Genomic DNA, 13,650 nt, shown 5'->3' with positions numbered 1-13,650 from the left:
TAATTGCCTTTTACCTTGCTTGGCCATTACAGAGGACAGAGTCGAGAGTGTGGTGCTGGAAAAGCACAGCAGGTCAGGCAGCATCTGAGGAGCAGGAGAATTGACATTTGGGACATAAGCCCTTCATTAGGAATATGATGAAGAGCTTATGCCTGAAACGTCGATTCTCCTGCTCCTTGAATGCTGCCTGACCTGCTGTGCTTTTCCAGCACCACACTCACGACTCTGATCTCCAGCATCTGCAATCCTCACTTTCTCTTATTACAGAGGGCAGCTAAGAGTCAACTATATTGCCATGAATCTGGTGTCACATGTAGTCCTGGAAAAGGTTGGCAGATTCCATTTCTTAAAGAACATTAATGATGGTTTCCTGGTCACCAGTTGAATTGAAATTTCACAAGCTGTTACGGTGCGATTTGATCTCATGTCTGTGGTGCAGTAGTCTGGCCTTCAGATTATAATCTAGAGTTGTTACCATTATACTACTGTCTATACTTCTCTTTCAAGTAGCTGGGAAACTAAGGAAGCGATTGTAGAATATTTAATAACATCACAAAAAATTGTAAAATAATGGGTAGATATACGAACTTAGGTTCAGCTCTTCTTACTATTAGATAGAAGCTGGATCTGAAAGGATAATAGAATCAGAGGCTAATGCACCAAGCTCCATTTACCCAATAGGTGTTTTCAAATCGGTCTACAGTAAGAACCAAGTTGTTTTCTAGGATTCCATTTAATAATAGTTTGTTCACAACACTGTACTGAACTCCTGTTTAATACAAATATTTATTATCATTATAAAATTAAGATTACTTTTTAAATCTCCTCCAGTTCACAAAAAAACTTAAGTATTTTCTTCTGAGTGCTAGATCTTCATTCCGGTCTTGTCAATCGTAAACAAATTTATTATTAACTGTTTCTAATAATTCTCAATGTACTTAAAGACCAGGAGTTAATCTTCCCAAACAGCTGCTCTCAGTTAGGTCCATTACAGAATGATGAGGCTGCAGATCATGTGTAAGAGATATGGGGATCCTAAAAATATCACGATATGATCATTTCCAACACCCTCAACCTGAATACCACCACTCCCATCCACTGTCACCTGCTATACTCCTTCACCCAACCCGTCATCATGTCAGATAGAACCAAATGCCACACACATCTACTTTATGCAAAGACCAAAAACAGTGAGAAAAATTTTTGAAGAATAACTAATTGTGTATTTCTTAGATCTAGTTAGTGGCCTTGGTAAAGAAATAAAGTAGCTTGTGTGTGTGTATATATATTGGTCAAAAACATTAATAGTTTGAAATATTAATTTTAACTGAACTGGCCAAATAGCAACCCATTGACTTCAATGGAAACTGATTTTACACCCATGTAATTTTAATGTTAAAACCCAATTCCATCAGCTTTTGAACGGGATGATTGTTAAATTACCCATGCCAAAATACAAGACTTATTAAAACAAATCAAACTGCTGAACACTTTTGGTGTGTTTGCTTTGTAATTTGGAGATAAATACAATAACAAATATTTGAAAGTAGACAGATCAGTTTGTGAGACTGTTCTTTTCTTTTTACTAAATTTATAGATTGAATAATTATGTTCATTGCTATGTTAATTTATACCATATTTGAAGGAAGGAAATGGTTTCACCACTAAATCAACCATGTTGAGACAGGAGTTGTGTGAAGGGCACTACTTAAATCTGAGTTTTTAATCAAAAGGCAACCTTCATTTATATGTTTCTAATGCATTATCAGATATTATGAAATAATTTGCACAGGTAACTTGTTATTAGTCTGGGATCATAACCATTAGACTGTCATATCTATGGATGTTCATCACAATCTAAATACAACAGTGTTATTCTTGAATGTAAATTTGATTTAATGTGAGTTTATCCAGCAGTGAAAATGTTTGCCTTGTTCAGAAACAACAGCATTTATTGTTTTCTCTGGGATTTGTTCATCAGAAGCATAGATCAGCAGCATAAATATTTCTTACAATCTCTTATCTTGCTGCATCTGTTTTCTTTTAATCCTATAGCCTCTATTTGGTTAATTGTTCAGTCAAAATTAAAGAGTCTCCATATGTCCACACCATCTGTATCTCCCAACAGTTCAGATACCTGAACTATCATTTCCCTGCCCCTAACATACACTCAAACTTAATTGCTCTATTAATAGTTCTCTATTTCCATTCTATTCTCACATGTCGGAACCAAATGGCATAGAAACATAGCCAATAGAAGTGGGAGTAAGCTATTCAACCCTTCAAACCTGTTCTTCCATTCAATATGATCATGTCTTAAAATCCAATTCAGCATCCTGTTTCTACTTTTGCTCCATACCGTTTGATCACTTTATTCCCAAGAATATTATCGAATAATCCAGAAACCATCTGGACTGTTATTTGCCCAACCTGCTCCAAATGCAAAATTCCACACAATTCAAACTCATCATCAATACTGAAGAATTCTTAGTATCAAACATAATCAGCAAACAAATAAGGCAAGTATAGTCATTGGAACCAGTTGGATCTTGTTGACTACGAGATCCTTGATTGGGGTTTGTTAACCTGGGCCAATCAAGAAGCCCTGGCTGACCAATATAAACAGAAGATTCAGAGCCTTCTCAGTTTAGGGGATTGACTCTATGTTGGCTGGTATTATTGTTGGTTTCTACTTCTCTCTCTTTTGGAGGGGGAAAAACCTGATTACTGAACTGGCTGAATTATTTAGCTAGTTTGTTAACTGGCATTCCTTTTAGTGAGGGCTGTTTGTTAAACTCCTGATGCACATAATGTGTTTCAGGTGTGACTCAGTTCTCACTAGGTGAGTGTTGTTTCACTGGCTGGTTACAGCCTGTGTTACTCTTTTCACTCCTTTTTGAGAAAAGGATAATAATTTTGTGGTAGGGCTTAGCCCTTGGACTCTAGTTTCCTTTGCTTTTTGTAAGTGTCTTCACTGTTTTTTGGTGGTTGGACTGAGCCCTTGTGGAAGACCTCCACTTCACCAGAGGAGTGGTTCCTGTGGGGAGGCCTAGCCCTGGGACTGGGCCTCTGAAGATTGAATACCTGTGTGTGTGCTGGGAGGTGAGCACTTGCTGTATCCTGGAGTTTGGGTGAAGACCTTTCCTTCAGGAGTTGATCAAACCCCAGTGTGTTAACTGCACCTGTACTATGTTCCTGTGAGTGGGCCTGGTTTTCCCTGGCTGGGCCAGGACTCCATGGAGGCTGAACACCTGTGGGATGTGGATTTCCTGCCTTCAGGAGTGGACTCTGCTCTTGGTTGTGAAGAACTGGAAGGGGCATGGGGTGGACTGAGAGCTGGAAGGTACTTGGGGATGGACTGCCTTTAGTGGTTGAAAGGTGGGAGGGATGGGCTTGCTGGGTCTGTATTGTATGCATTTTTTATGTAACTGGATTGTCCTTTTATGTACAAATGTTGTTGTCACTGTCCTTTATATGTGAAACTGGGATTTGAGGTTTGTCTTCTTCTCCCTGTAAACAGGTTGAATGGTAGGGGTTTGGGGCCTAGCTTTGCTGCTCCCCTCCCTTGCAAAATTGCTGTTGTATGCAGCTGTAAATGTTAAGCTTTTTTTGTAAACCGTTTTGTAACTTGTTTAATAAAATATTAAAAACAGCAGATCCCCTGCTACTGCAGATTGTGGTGGCTTATGGACTCAGCCCAACTGCTTGTTCTGTGGTGCTCTGGAGTCTGAACTATGTATATATTGGTGTGGGCATTTGCACTCTTTTGGTTTTCTTAAACTTTCTTCTGTTTACGGTTGCATTTCAGTCCTATGCTCTTGATCTTTGAGCAGGTTTGAGGGCCTCCTTGTGGGTCTGTTCCTGGGCCTGGCCAAACTGGAGGGGGTTGTTATGGCCTATTATTGCTTGGCCCTCTTTCACGGTTCTTTTAGAGCCCAGATGTCTCTGGAGAAGGAGCATGCAGTGTCCACAACACCCTGGAGTAGTTCAGGGAGAAGTGGGCAACACTGAGTAGAGTATATTATTTCCCTGTACAATCTATTTTGATTTAATCCCTGCCCTCCCCTTCACTTTGATCACAGCATTGCCCTTTGTGAAGGGCTCTGCTTCTCACGCCACTCGGGTGTTTCTTTTCTTCCTGGTGGAAAGTGAATAAACATTTGTACATCTGTTATCTTTCTCTCTCTCTCTGCCACACATACAAACAACATGGGTGCTGGGGAAAATATAAGCACTATTGCAGTTAGGTGGTAGTAAGGGGGGTAAAAAATTAAATATCCAGGAGATTGGAAAAATAAACTGTTCAATAAGAAATATAAACAGGGGATTAATTGTGTGGACCAGAGTGGGCTAGTCAGTACAAGCTACCTGAGGTAGTCCAGTCAGTATGCAGGGTGACTGGGAGCGGAGTGGTCATGACCAGCCTGGAGGAAAGCAGGCCTGGGGAGGGTCAGTCAGTACACAAAGCAGGTAGAGACTGGAACTCAATGTTGCTGGAAAAGCGCAGCAGGTCAGGCAGCATCCAGGGAACAGGAGAATCGATGTTTTGGGCATAAGCCCTTCACCCTCACCTTGACCTCTTTCCACCTATCACATTTCTGATGCCCCTCCCCCAAGTCCCTCCTCCCTACCTTTTATCTTAGCCTGCTGGACAAACTTTCCTTTAATAATTTCAACCAGGTAGAGACTGGAAGGCTTGCGACCTTTCCACATGAAGGCTAGTCAAGAACTCTGATCAGTATGTTGTGGATGAGTGTCAGGTCTTTTCTAGCTATATTGGGTCTGTGATGTGTGAATGTTGCTGGAAAAGCGCAGCAGGTCAGGCAGCATCCAAGGAGCAGGTGAATCGATGTTTCAGGCATGAGCCCTTCAGGGTGTGTCCTGAAGGGCTCATGCCTGAAACGTCGATTCTCCTGCTCCTTGGATGCTGCCTGACCTGCTGTGCTTTTCCAGCAACACTTTTCAGCTCTGATCTCCAGCATCTGCAGTCCTCACTTTCTCCTCTGGTGTATGCACTACTTCTCATTTGATTGCACTCTTGTCTGTTACTGTTATCTTTGTGATGAATGGAAGTGAGATTTAAGGTTTGTCCTCATCTCCCTGAAAACTGATTTGGGGTTTGGCTTTGTTGCCCTTTCCCCTGTGTATAGTGTTTTATTGTGAACTGCTTTGTTTATTGTCAACTGTGTATTTTGTGCTGTTTAAAATCTTTAAAATAAATAAACAGGAGATTTAGAATCTACATGGTCTAGGGGACTGACAGAGTTGATTGGCCATAGCCAGTGTATACTGTTGGTTTCTTTTTTTTTGGGAACCTAATTCCTGAACTGGTTGATCTACACAACCAGTTTGTTAACAGATACTCTTTTTTTGAGGACTTATTTCTAAACTGGCTGTTCTTCAATGTGTTTCAGGTATATTTCAATTCTCAGTAGGAAACTACTGTTTCACTGGCTGGTTACAGCCAGTGTTGCTCCTTTTTTAACTTTGAGAAAAGGACTATACTGATTTTGTGGCAAGGTTTAGCCCTTGCCCTCTGGATTTCTGTTGGTGATTGGACTGGGCCCCTGAGAGTCAACTGCACCTTTCCAGATGAACTATTCCTCTGTGGGTAGGCCTGGCCCTCTGTGGGTGGACTAGATGTCAAGACTGAATACCTGTGCTGGGAGGTGCACAGTTGTTGCAGCCTGGAGTGGACCATTCCCTGTGAGTTAACTGTACCTTTTTACAATGAACTGTTCCTGAGTGGATCTGGTTGTGTGGATAGACCAGGCCTGCAGTTGAATGCCTGTGTGCATTTGCTGTCTTCAGGATGGGACTCTATCTCTGACAATGCATTCTGCCTTCAGTTGTGGACTCTGTTTCTGGTAATGGACTCTGCATTCTGAAGAGAACTGTTTATGATAATCGACAGTGTACCAGAAAGGACTCTGTTCATTGGTGATTGACTCCGTCATCCTCAGTCTTGTCTATCCCTGGGCATGGTAGGCCACACTGAGCTGGGAGGCTCATAGGTCATCCTGAAAGCTGTCGCCCCGAGATCTGGAGGGTGGTTAGGCCATCCTGAAAGGTGGAAGATGGGTAGGCCATACTGAGCACTGACTTCCCGAGAAGGGGTAATCGGGACGGGCCATCTTAGAGGTTGCCAGCAGGTGTCAGAACAGCTGAGTGCCAGGAGGTGCATAGTGACAGGCTGAAATCCATAAGGCCTGTGGGCTGCCCTGTGCATTGTTCCCCCAGGAAGGGGGATGAGTTGGTCTAGACATGGCCCTGATGTCTCAGTGCAGCCCACAGGCTGGTTGGTGCACTGGGGTGGGTGAGAGCCAATGATATGTAGGGGCAAAAGAGCTGGAAGGCAGGTAGGCCATCCTCAGTGCTGTCACCCCAGGAAGGTACCAGGGTGGACAGTGCACAAGGGTGGTTAGGGAAGCCAGAAGGTTCATAAGCTGTCCTGAGGTGGGGGGGGAGGGGTAGTGAAACAGGATGGGCTGTCCTAGAGGTGGCTAGAAGGTGTCAGGTGGACCAAGAGTCAGGAGTGAGGCAGATTGAGAACCAGAAGGGGCATAGGGGCAAGCTGTCTTTGAGTGGCCAGAAGGTGGGAGGGTTGGGGTTGTGGTTGCGGGGTTGCCAGGGGTCTGTTATATGCACTGTTCTATTGTTTGGTTTATTGGACTGTTTGTATGTGACTGTCTATTGTTTTCTTTTGATATGATAGTGGGATTTGAGGTTCATCCCCTTTTTCCCTGTGAACTGGTTGTATGGTGGGGATTGGGGGTCTGGCTTTCTCTTAAACTGCTGTTTCTTGTAACCTGCTGTTCATTGTTACTGTTTGTTTGTAACTTGTACTGGTTAATAAAATTTTTATAAATAGGGGCTTTAGAACTTAGTCTAGGGGACTAATTCTGAGCTGGCTGGCCAGCCAGTGTACAGTGCACAAGTAAATAGTGATTTGGTGATGGGATACTGGCCTCTGTAGTTCAGCAAAATACTGATTGGAAATGTCAAATCACAAACTGATCCAGCATAGAATGAAGCTATTCAACCCATTGAAAGAGCTCTCCAATTAGTCCTATTGTGATCTTTCAACAAAAGCCAATAAGTCTTTTTACATATATAGTTTGCATTATGTTCTCTTGTAAACAAACTGATTTTTAGTTTTCTCAAATTTTGCCATCTTTCTAAGAATCCACAAGCAAATGTGTCAAAAGAAAACAATGAAATTTTAGTTGGCATAAAATATCTATACACTCTTGGGGGTCAGTCCACAAATCCAGATCACAATTGATTGTCCATCTCAGTACCACATTCCTTGCCCTATTCCCATATCTTTTGATGTCATTAACATCTAGAAATCTGATGAACCCTGTCTCCTACATGCTCATTGACTGAGTTTCCATAATTGAGGTAGAGAATGTCAAAGACACACCCCTTTTTGAGTGAAAGAATTTGTCCTCCTCTCAGTCCCAGTTGCTGGATATTGCAACACTGTGCTCCTGGGATCTCCACTCACTCAAACAAGGGAAGTATCCTTTCTGGATCTACCAGGTGAGCCCATTAAAATTTTAAAATTCAATTATCACTTCACATTCTTAACTCTAAGGAATACAGATTCAATGTTTCAATCTCACCTTTTAATGTATGTACATCATTCCCTCCCACAGAGCTTACTGTTGACTATACATGTTTTTAGGGAGGTTGCTGAATAGTCTGATTTTATTCTGTTCTGCTTCACACAATGAAGATTCATCTTTAACAATTATCACCTATTTCTGGACTACTATTGATTCCTTGAATGGGAGGAACAAAGTGAGTGTGAGGACACTTGCTTATTATCTCATAACATCAGAAAACAAGAATCCAGAAGAGCTTGTTCCTTCTATGGGCTATAAGCAATTTTTAATCATGGTTTCTATCCAACCATTTTGTTTTATCAGGGCCAATCCTGCTAAAACTTGATCCCAAAAACTCTTAAGATCTATCTATCCATGCTTCTGCTGTTCAGTGACAACCAGCTTCCCTTGAAGAAACAAATTGCTGAAAAAAACTCAGTTCTGAAGGATAATGAACTGTAATAATCTGTGAACAAGTGCACAGATTCTAATATTTAGAACTGGGGGCAATTCAATATCATAAACATCCCCTTTGAGTAGTATTTAACCTCAAGGGTTAGTTTCACTTCGAGGCAAACTTTCTTCAATGCCAAAGATCATAGTTGGGATTTAATGGAAGTAATAAGGATCTGAGCCAATGAGTTCCACATTATGTCCCACAGGGTGTGCCTGCTAATTAAGTATCAGGCACTTAACTGGGCACAAACAGATCCCTGAGTTGTGTGGCCAATCAGAGGCAGGCAGCTGTGTAATTTTTAAGGAACAGTGATTTGTTAGTTATGGACTGCAAGGAGGTGGAGGATGACTGACTGAGACACCAATGTATGGGGGGAGGGGCACTGGACATGATGATGAAGTGGGATCACAGAACAAGGCAGTAGCTGTCAGTTGGCCATCCCCTCTCCAAAGCAGCATGCTTCAATCAGGCACTGAGCCTTTCAACAAGCTACCACCCACCTCCCTACCCTTTCCTCTCCATCACCACCCTATCATCTTGGAATCTAACAAGCAACTGCACCAGAGGTTCTTGCATGGTGTTACCCCACCTGCTACTGGGTTCATTGCTGACTGAAGAACCTCAACTGCTGGTGGTATGTGCAGGCCTTACATTGGCCTTCCTAGCCCAGCTTAATCCAGGCAGAAGCTGATGGCACCTGCAATCCTCCTGTCCAATTACATGCTTTCCCTCCATTAAATCCACCTTGGGAAGGGCATTATGCAATATCCTGTGAATTCCAAACCCACTTCAGAGATCTAAGCACATAATCCAATACAGTGCTGAGGAAATGCTGAAGAACCATCTTTCAAATCATACACTAAACTACAGTTTTGTTAGTCCTCGCAAATGGAAGCAGAGTGTATGGTGCTATTTGAACTCAATGGTGATATCCAAATTTACTAAAGTATATCGACTGGGCATTTATTACTTCGGTGTTTGTTGGATCTTGTGCACACTTTGGCTACTGAGTTTGTTGCAAGTGAGACGCAATATAAATGCAACTCCTTTCTCATTTAAAAATACAATTCACTTCTGTTTCTAAGCTGATCAGTTCCTGAATTGTGGGGTGTCACAAAGACACCCCTCATTAGCTTAGTAATCAAAAATGTTATGACCACCTCTAGCAACTGACTATGCAGCAGCTTTCTGTAAGATCACTATCCATCTCCCAAGTACACTTTCCCATCCACCTTCAGCCACCATCTCTAAAATTATTTCTCATTTCCAGCTCAAACAATTCAAAAGCTGTTCCATTGCAATGATTTGAAACACTAAGTTAGATTTTGAAAGCATTGACTCATTCCTTGATGCTTGAAGACTGAAGATTGGCTCAGGGTGGCAGTGAATCCTATTTGTACATATCTAAATATCAGTAGAGGCCAGGGTTGAAATCACATTCTGTTATAAGAATTCAGTTTTGACCCACAGTTATACCAAATTATTTCAACTGACAGTGTAGAACATTATAGGTCTCTGAGAAAATGAACACAAACCATGGTCTATGCTCTAATCTCAATACACTCAACAGGGTTTGACCTCTATTGTAAATTATACAAAGATTCTTACTGGAGCCCATGTCTTGCTATAACTCTGACAGGAGTGGAATGGAGATTTGGATGGGTGTAACTTAGGATGTGGCAGAGTAGGTGGGTTTGGACTGGAACCATGATCTCTAACATTAAGGAAGACAATACAAAGTATACTTGAAAGCCAATGCTGATGGGCAAAGATTCAAACAATGTTTGAAAGAGAGAATTGGTAAGACTATGGAAGTGTGTAGCCAACTCAGTTTTCAGAAATCAGCATCTGGGGAAAGAGACTAAGGAAATGTCCTCCAATGTATGTTTGCTTCTCAGTCTGATAATGAGACAAATGAGATTTGATGTCTGAGAAAAGAATGGATTGTAATACTAATATAGTGCAATTTATAGATTCAATATAGTTGTATACCCAACTGTTCTTTTAAGTAGATTGTATTGATAGATACAAGGCTGTTTGAGACTAGGTTAGGTCATTAAATGGGTGCATTTGGGAGGCAGCAGTAATATGGCTTGGGTTACAGACAAAGGAGGAAACATGAACTAATGGACACAGGTCTATTTTATGGTGTGAGGTAAGTAGTCCAGAGTTCTGCACTAATAATCTGAGGACATAAGTTCAAATTTTACCACAGTAACTCAAATTTAAACTCAAATAAATCTGGAATTAAACATTAAAAAAATTATAGTTTTGGGATGGAATTTGCCATTGTTACCTGCTCTCTACGTAAGTCCAGACCTGGTGTTGGCTCTGGAATGGCCTAATATTCAGTGATCTCAATTCATGCTGGCCTTACCAATGATATCCACATCAATTGAATAATTTTAAAAACCCCAAGTCTCTAAATGAAAAATGTTTGCTCATCTCCTGTTCTGATCATTCTTCAAACATTGAATCCCAGTAAGAATCTGCTTGACAGATGGAATATTGTTTCTTTAAAGTTTCAGTGAAAATCATATCTTAACCTTCTCTATGCACAGGAACAGTCCTAACCTTTCCAATGCCTCTTCACATTAAATGCCCCTCATCCTGGTCTATACCTTTTCTATTCCCTTTACATCTTTCTTGAAATCTGGTGCTCAGAATTATCCATAATATTCCAGTGAGGCTTTAGCCACTGTTTTACATTTGAGAAAAATCTCTTAGCCTATATATTCGGTCCCTTTATTTACAAACTCAAATAATCCATGTCATTTTGATTACCCTATCAACTGGCCCGACCACCTTTTTGTAAATGGACATCAATGTCATTGAATCAGGCAGTGCAGCAGAGGCCCTTTGGCCCATCAAGTCTGTACTGCCAAAACTATACTACTACCTAGACTAGTCTCAATTTCCCACCTCTATCTATCTCCAAGGTTTCCCAAAGTGAAGGCAGAACCCCAAGTGGGATTATGAGATGACCCAAGCTCAGAGGCAGTAATGGCCACAACATAGATCTGATCAAGTTCCAACAGTTGTGCTCCCAATTCAACAATCTCCTTACTATCACGGTGACTTTCCCCAGCCCCATTTTCACATTTCCCTCAGGGGTTGGGTGCAACGATTTTTAAGCTTTGAAATGGGTCACAGTGGGACAACATTTGGGAAACATTACTGCTGTAACTTGTCAAATGTAAGCTACACTAGCTTTTTGTATTTGCCCTCCCAAAGTCTATCATTTCACACTTAGAGGATAAAAGAGTTGACAAATAAATAACAATGTCTTTAAGTGTTGAAGATAAAGACAGAAGGCTTGAACGATACTGCATTTTTTGATGATGGGCCGTGTGCTCAGACATGGAGATATGAAAGAATGAGAAGCTTCAATCATGCTTCCATTGGCACTGCCCCTTTGAGCAGATTGTCTATTTTCCCTCTCACTTAGAGCATGACACAGGCAGATTTAGCACTTGGATGGCACCTGTCCAGATCAGGGAATTTTGGGCCTTTTTACATCAACAGTGTTACTATTTGATCAACAAATGTTTCAATTGATTTGTTGTTTAATGACTGCCCTTCCCCAGGGTAATTACAACATTCGGTCTGATCAGCAACATTCATGCAGCATTAAGATGTATTTTCTCTTTCAAATCTTGATACTATTTGCTTTATTTCCCTTTTTTGGTTTTCTTCCAATTGGAAACTGTTCGGTAAGGAGATAGATGTGAAGGTCAAGCTCCCCGTATCTATATTAAGAATAACTATGTAGCCTCGTTGCTTCTACTGGGGATTGATAGCTACAATCCAGACAGCTGCAGCTATTCTCGGATAATTCCATTTGGACTCTTTCCTCCTGACACATCCAGAAGATTTCTGTAGATTCTCACCATCCCCAAATGTGTCATAAATGCCCCATCCAACAGTAGTTTGATTCCAGTTTTAAGAAAGAAATTGGGTGAAGGAAAAGACAATTGTTTTTTTAATTCTAGCAGCAGCTCTCGTTGTAGATGGAGCTAAATCCCATTCACGATGTGGAAAGGGACTCCGTGCAAGACACGACTCAGTGACTCTGGCCAGCGTCCTGCAGTTTCTGGGATCACTGCTCTTGTTCCCCTGAAGTTATTTTAATCAACAACAATGTAAATAGAACAGAGTCATACCTTTTAAGGCCCATCGTTTTCGGGTTCACGGAAAAACGCCCCTTGCATTGACAAACCGGTTAAAACACCGCAAATCCCATGCATTCACAGCGCTGTAAACGATGCTCAAACCGCGAAATTAAAACATTTGTGCCATCACCAAAACTGTATACAGTACGCACTGCCCTCAGTTACAGCAATCAGAGTGAAATGTACAGACCTGGTTCGTATTTTAGGTAGAGAATGGACACGATGTAATAAGCCAGGTCAAACAGCGGGAACATGGACATCTTAGAAAAATAAAGAGCGATTTCGCTCAGGTTCAACACCGCCAGGATATCCATAACTGAAGAAGTTCGGTGTTTGCAGCTCCTGCGTGTGATTCCGATAGCTGCTTCGACCCAATACCTCTGAGTCTCGTCTCCAGTTCCTGGTCTCTGATATCTCTCTCTCTCTCTCTCTCTCTGTCTATATCTATCTATCTGCCTTTCCCTCTATCTGCCTTTCCCCAGCCACGGTTGACAGTGTAACTGCCCCCAACCCAACCCCCGGCCCTTCCTCAGCGATCACAAATAACCCCTTGACGTCAGGACCACAGCACACAATTGCACAGCCAACGTCTGATCCAAGCCAATCAGGGACTGAGTGTAACTGCAGCAGAAATAAACACGACATACACAGCCCTAAAAAGGCAGAGGAAGCAGTGATCAGGTATAGCCTAGTCAATGTGCAAACCTTCACTGAAGGCAAATACCTCCACGCACTCCTGCTTGGCCTGTTGTTGGGGGGAAGAAGGGGTGCGAATTTTGGAGGGTCACGAGGAGAGGATGCGAGCCTGAGGCTCCAGAAATTCTGATCACAAATTTTGAACCCGAATTCAATATGCACGTTTTGTTAAACAGAAGCAAGATGCCGCAGATCATGGAAACTTGAAACTAAAGCACAACAGATAACACCGCAAATGTTCAGCAGCTCAGGCAGCGTCGCTGCAGGGAGACTCGGAACTGCTGCTAAATGCGGCAGAGTTTTCTGAGCAGGACTCCTGTGAGATCGGGGCGTTAACCGAACCCCGGAAGAGTAGGGGGGAAAGCCTCGCCCACCTACAGATAAACCTGTACGGACAAGTTTAAAAACACAAAAACACACACTTAATGCACGGAAACAGACCCTTCGGCCCACATGGTTCATTCCGACCTGGTTTCCTAAACTGAACTAATCCTATATACTGTACCTGCGTTTGGCTCACGTCCCCTGTAAACCTTTCCTATCCATGGACCTGTCCAAAAGACTTTAAATGTGGTGGTTGTACCCATCTGTACCACTTTGCACTTTCTGACATTAGACTTTCCTCCCTCGTAACTACAGTGCAGAAGGTTTTCAATATTTTTCTACTGCATCAAATGAAACACAGCTCTTCTCTTTATAACAGAAAATGTAATTT

At 41.9% G+C, this 13,650-nt stretch overlaps 1 protein-coding gene across 1 annotated transcript in view; it reads right to left on the bottom strand.

The window, feature by feature from the left end:
- Window positions 1-12,754, bottom strand: part of tmem38a (transmembrane protein 38A) — a 55,775-nt gene extending 43,021 nt beyond the window's left edge. Inside the window, exon 1 of the mRNA XM_043720802.1 lies at window positions 12,430-12,754. Within this exon, the coding sequence (XP_043576737.1) occupies window positions 12,430-12,553 (124 nt within the window). The 5' untranslated portion in view covers window positions 12,554-12,754. The remainder of the gene's footprint in view (window positions 1-12,429) is intronic.
- Between the last annotated feature and the right edge of the window lie 896 nt (window positions 12,755-13,650).

This window comes from Chiloscyllium plagiosum, chromosome 31 (assembly GCF_004010195.1).
Source record: "Chiloscyllium plagiosum isolate BGI_BamShark_2017 chromosome 31, ASM401019v2, whole genome shotgun sequence".
In the NCBI taxonomy this organism is placed as follows: Eukaryota; Metazoa; Chordata; class Chondrichthyes; order Orectolobiformes; family Hemiscylliidae; genus Chiloscyllium; species Chiloscyllium plagiosum.
The sequence above is the reverse complement of the archived record's forward strand: the minus strand, read 5'-3'. Positions and strand labels throughout refer to the sequence as shown.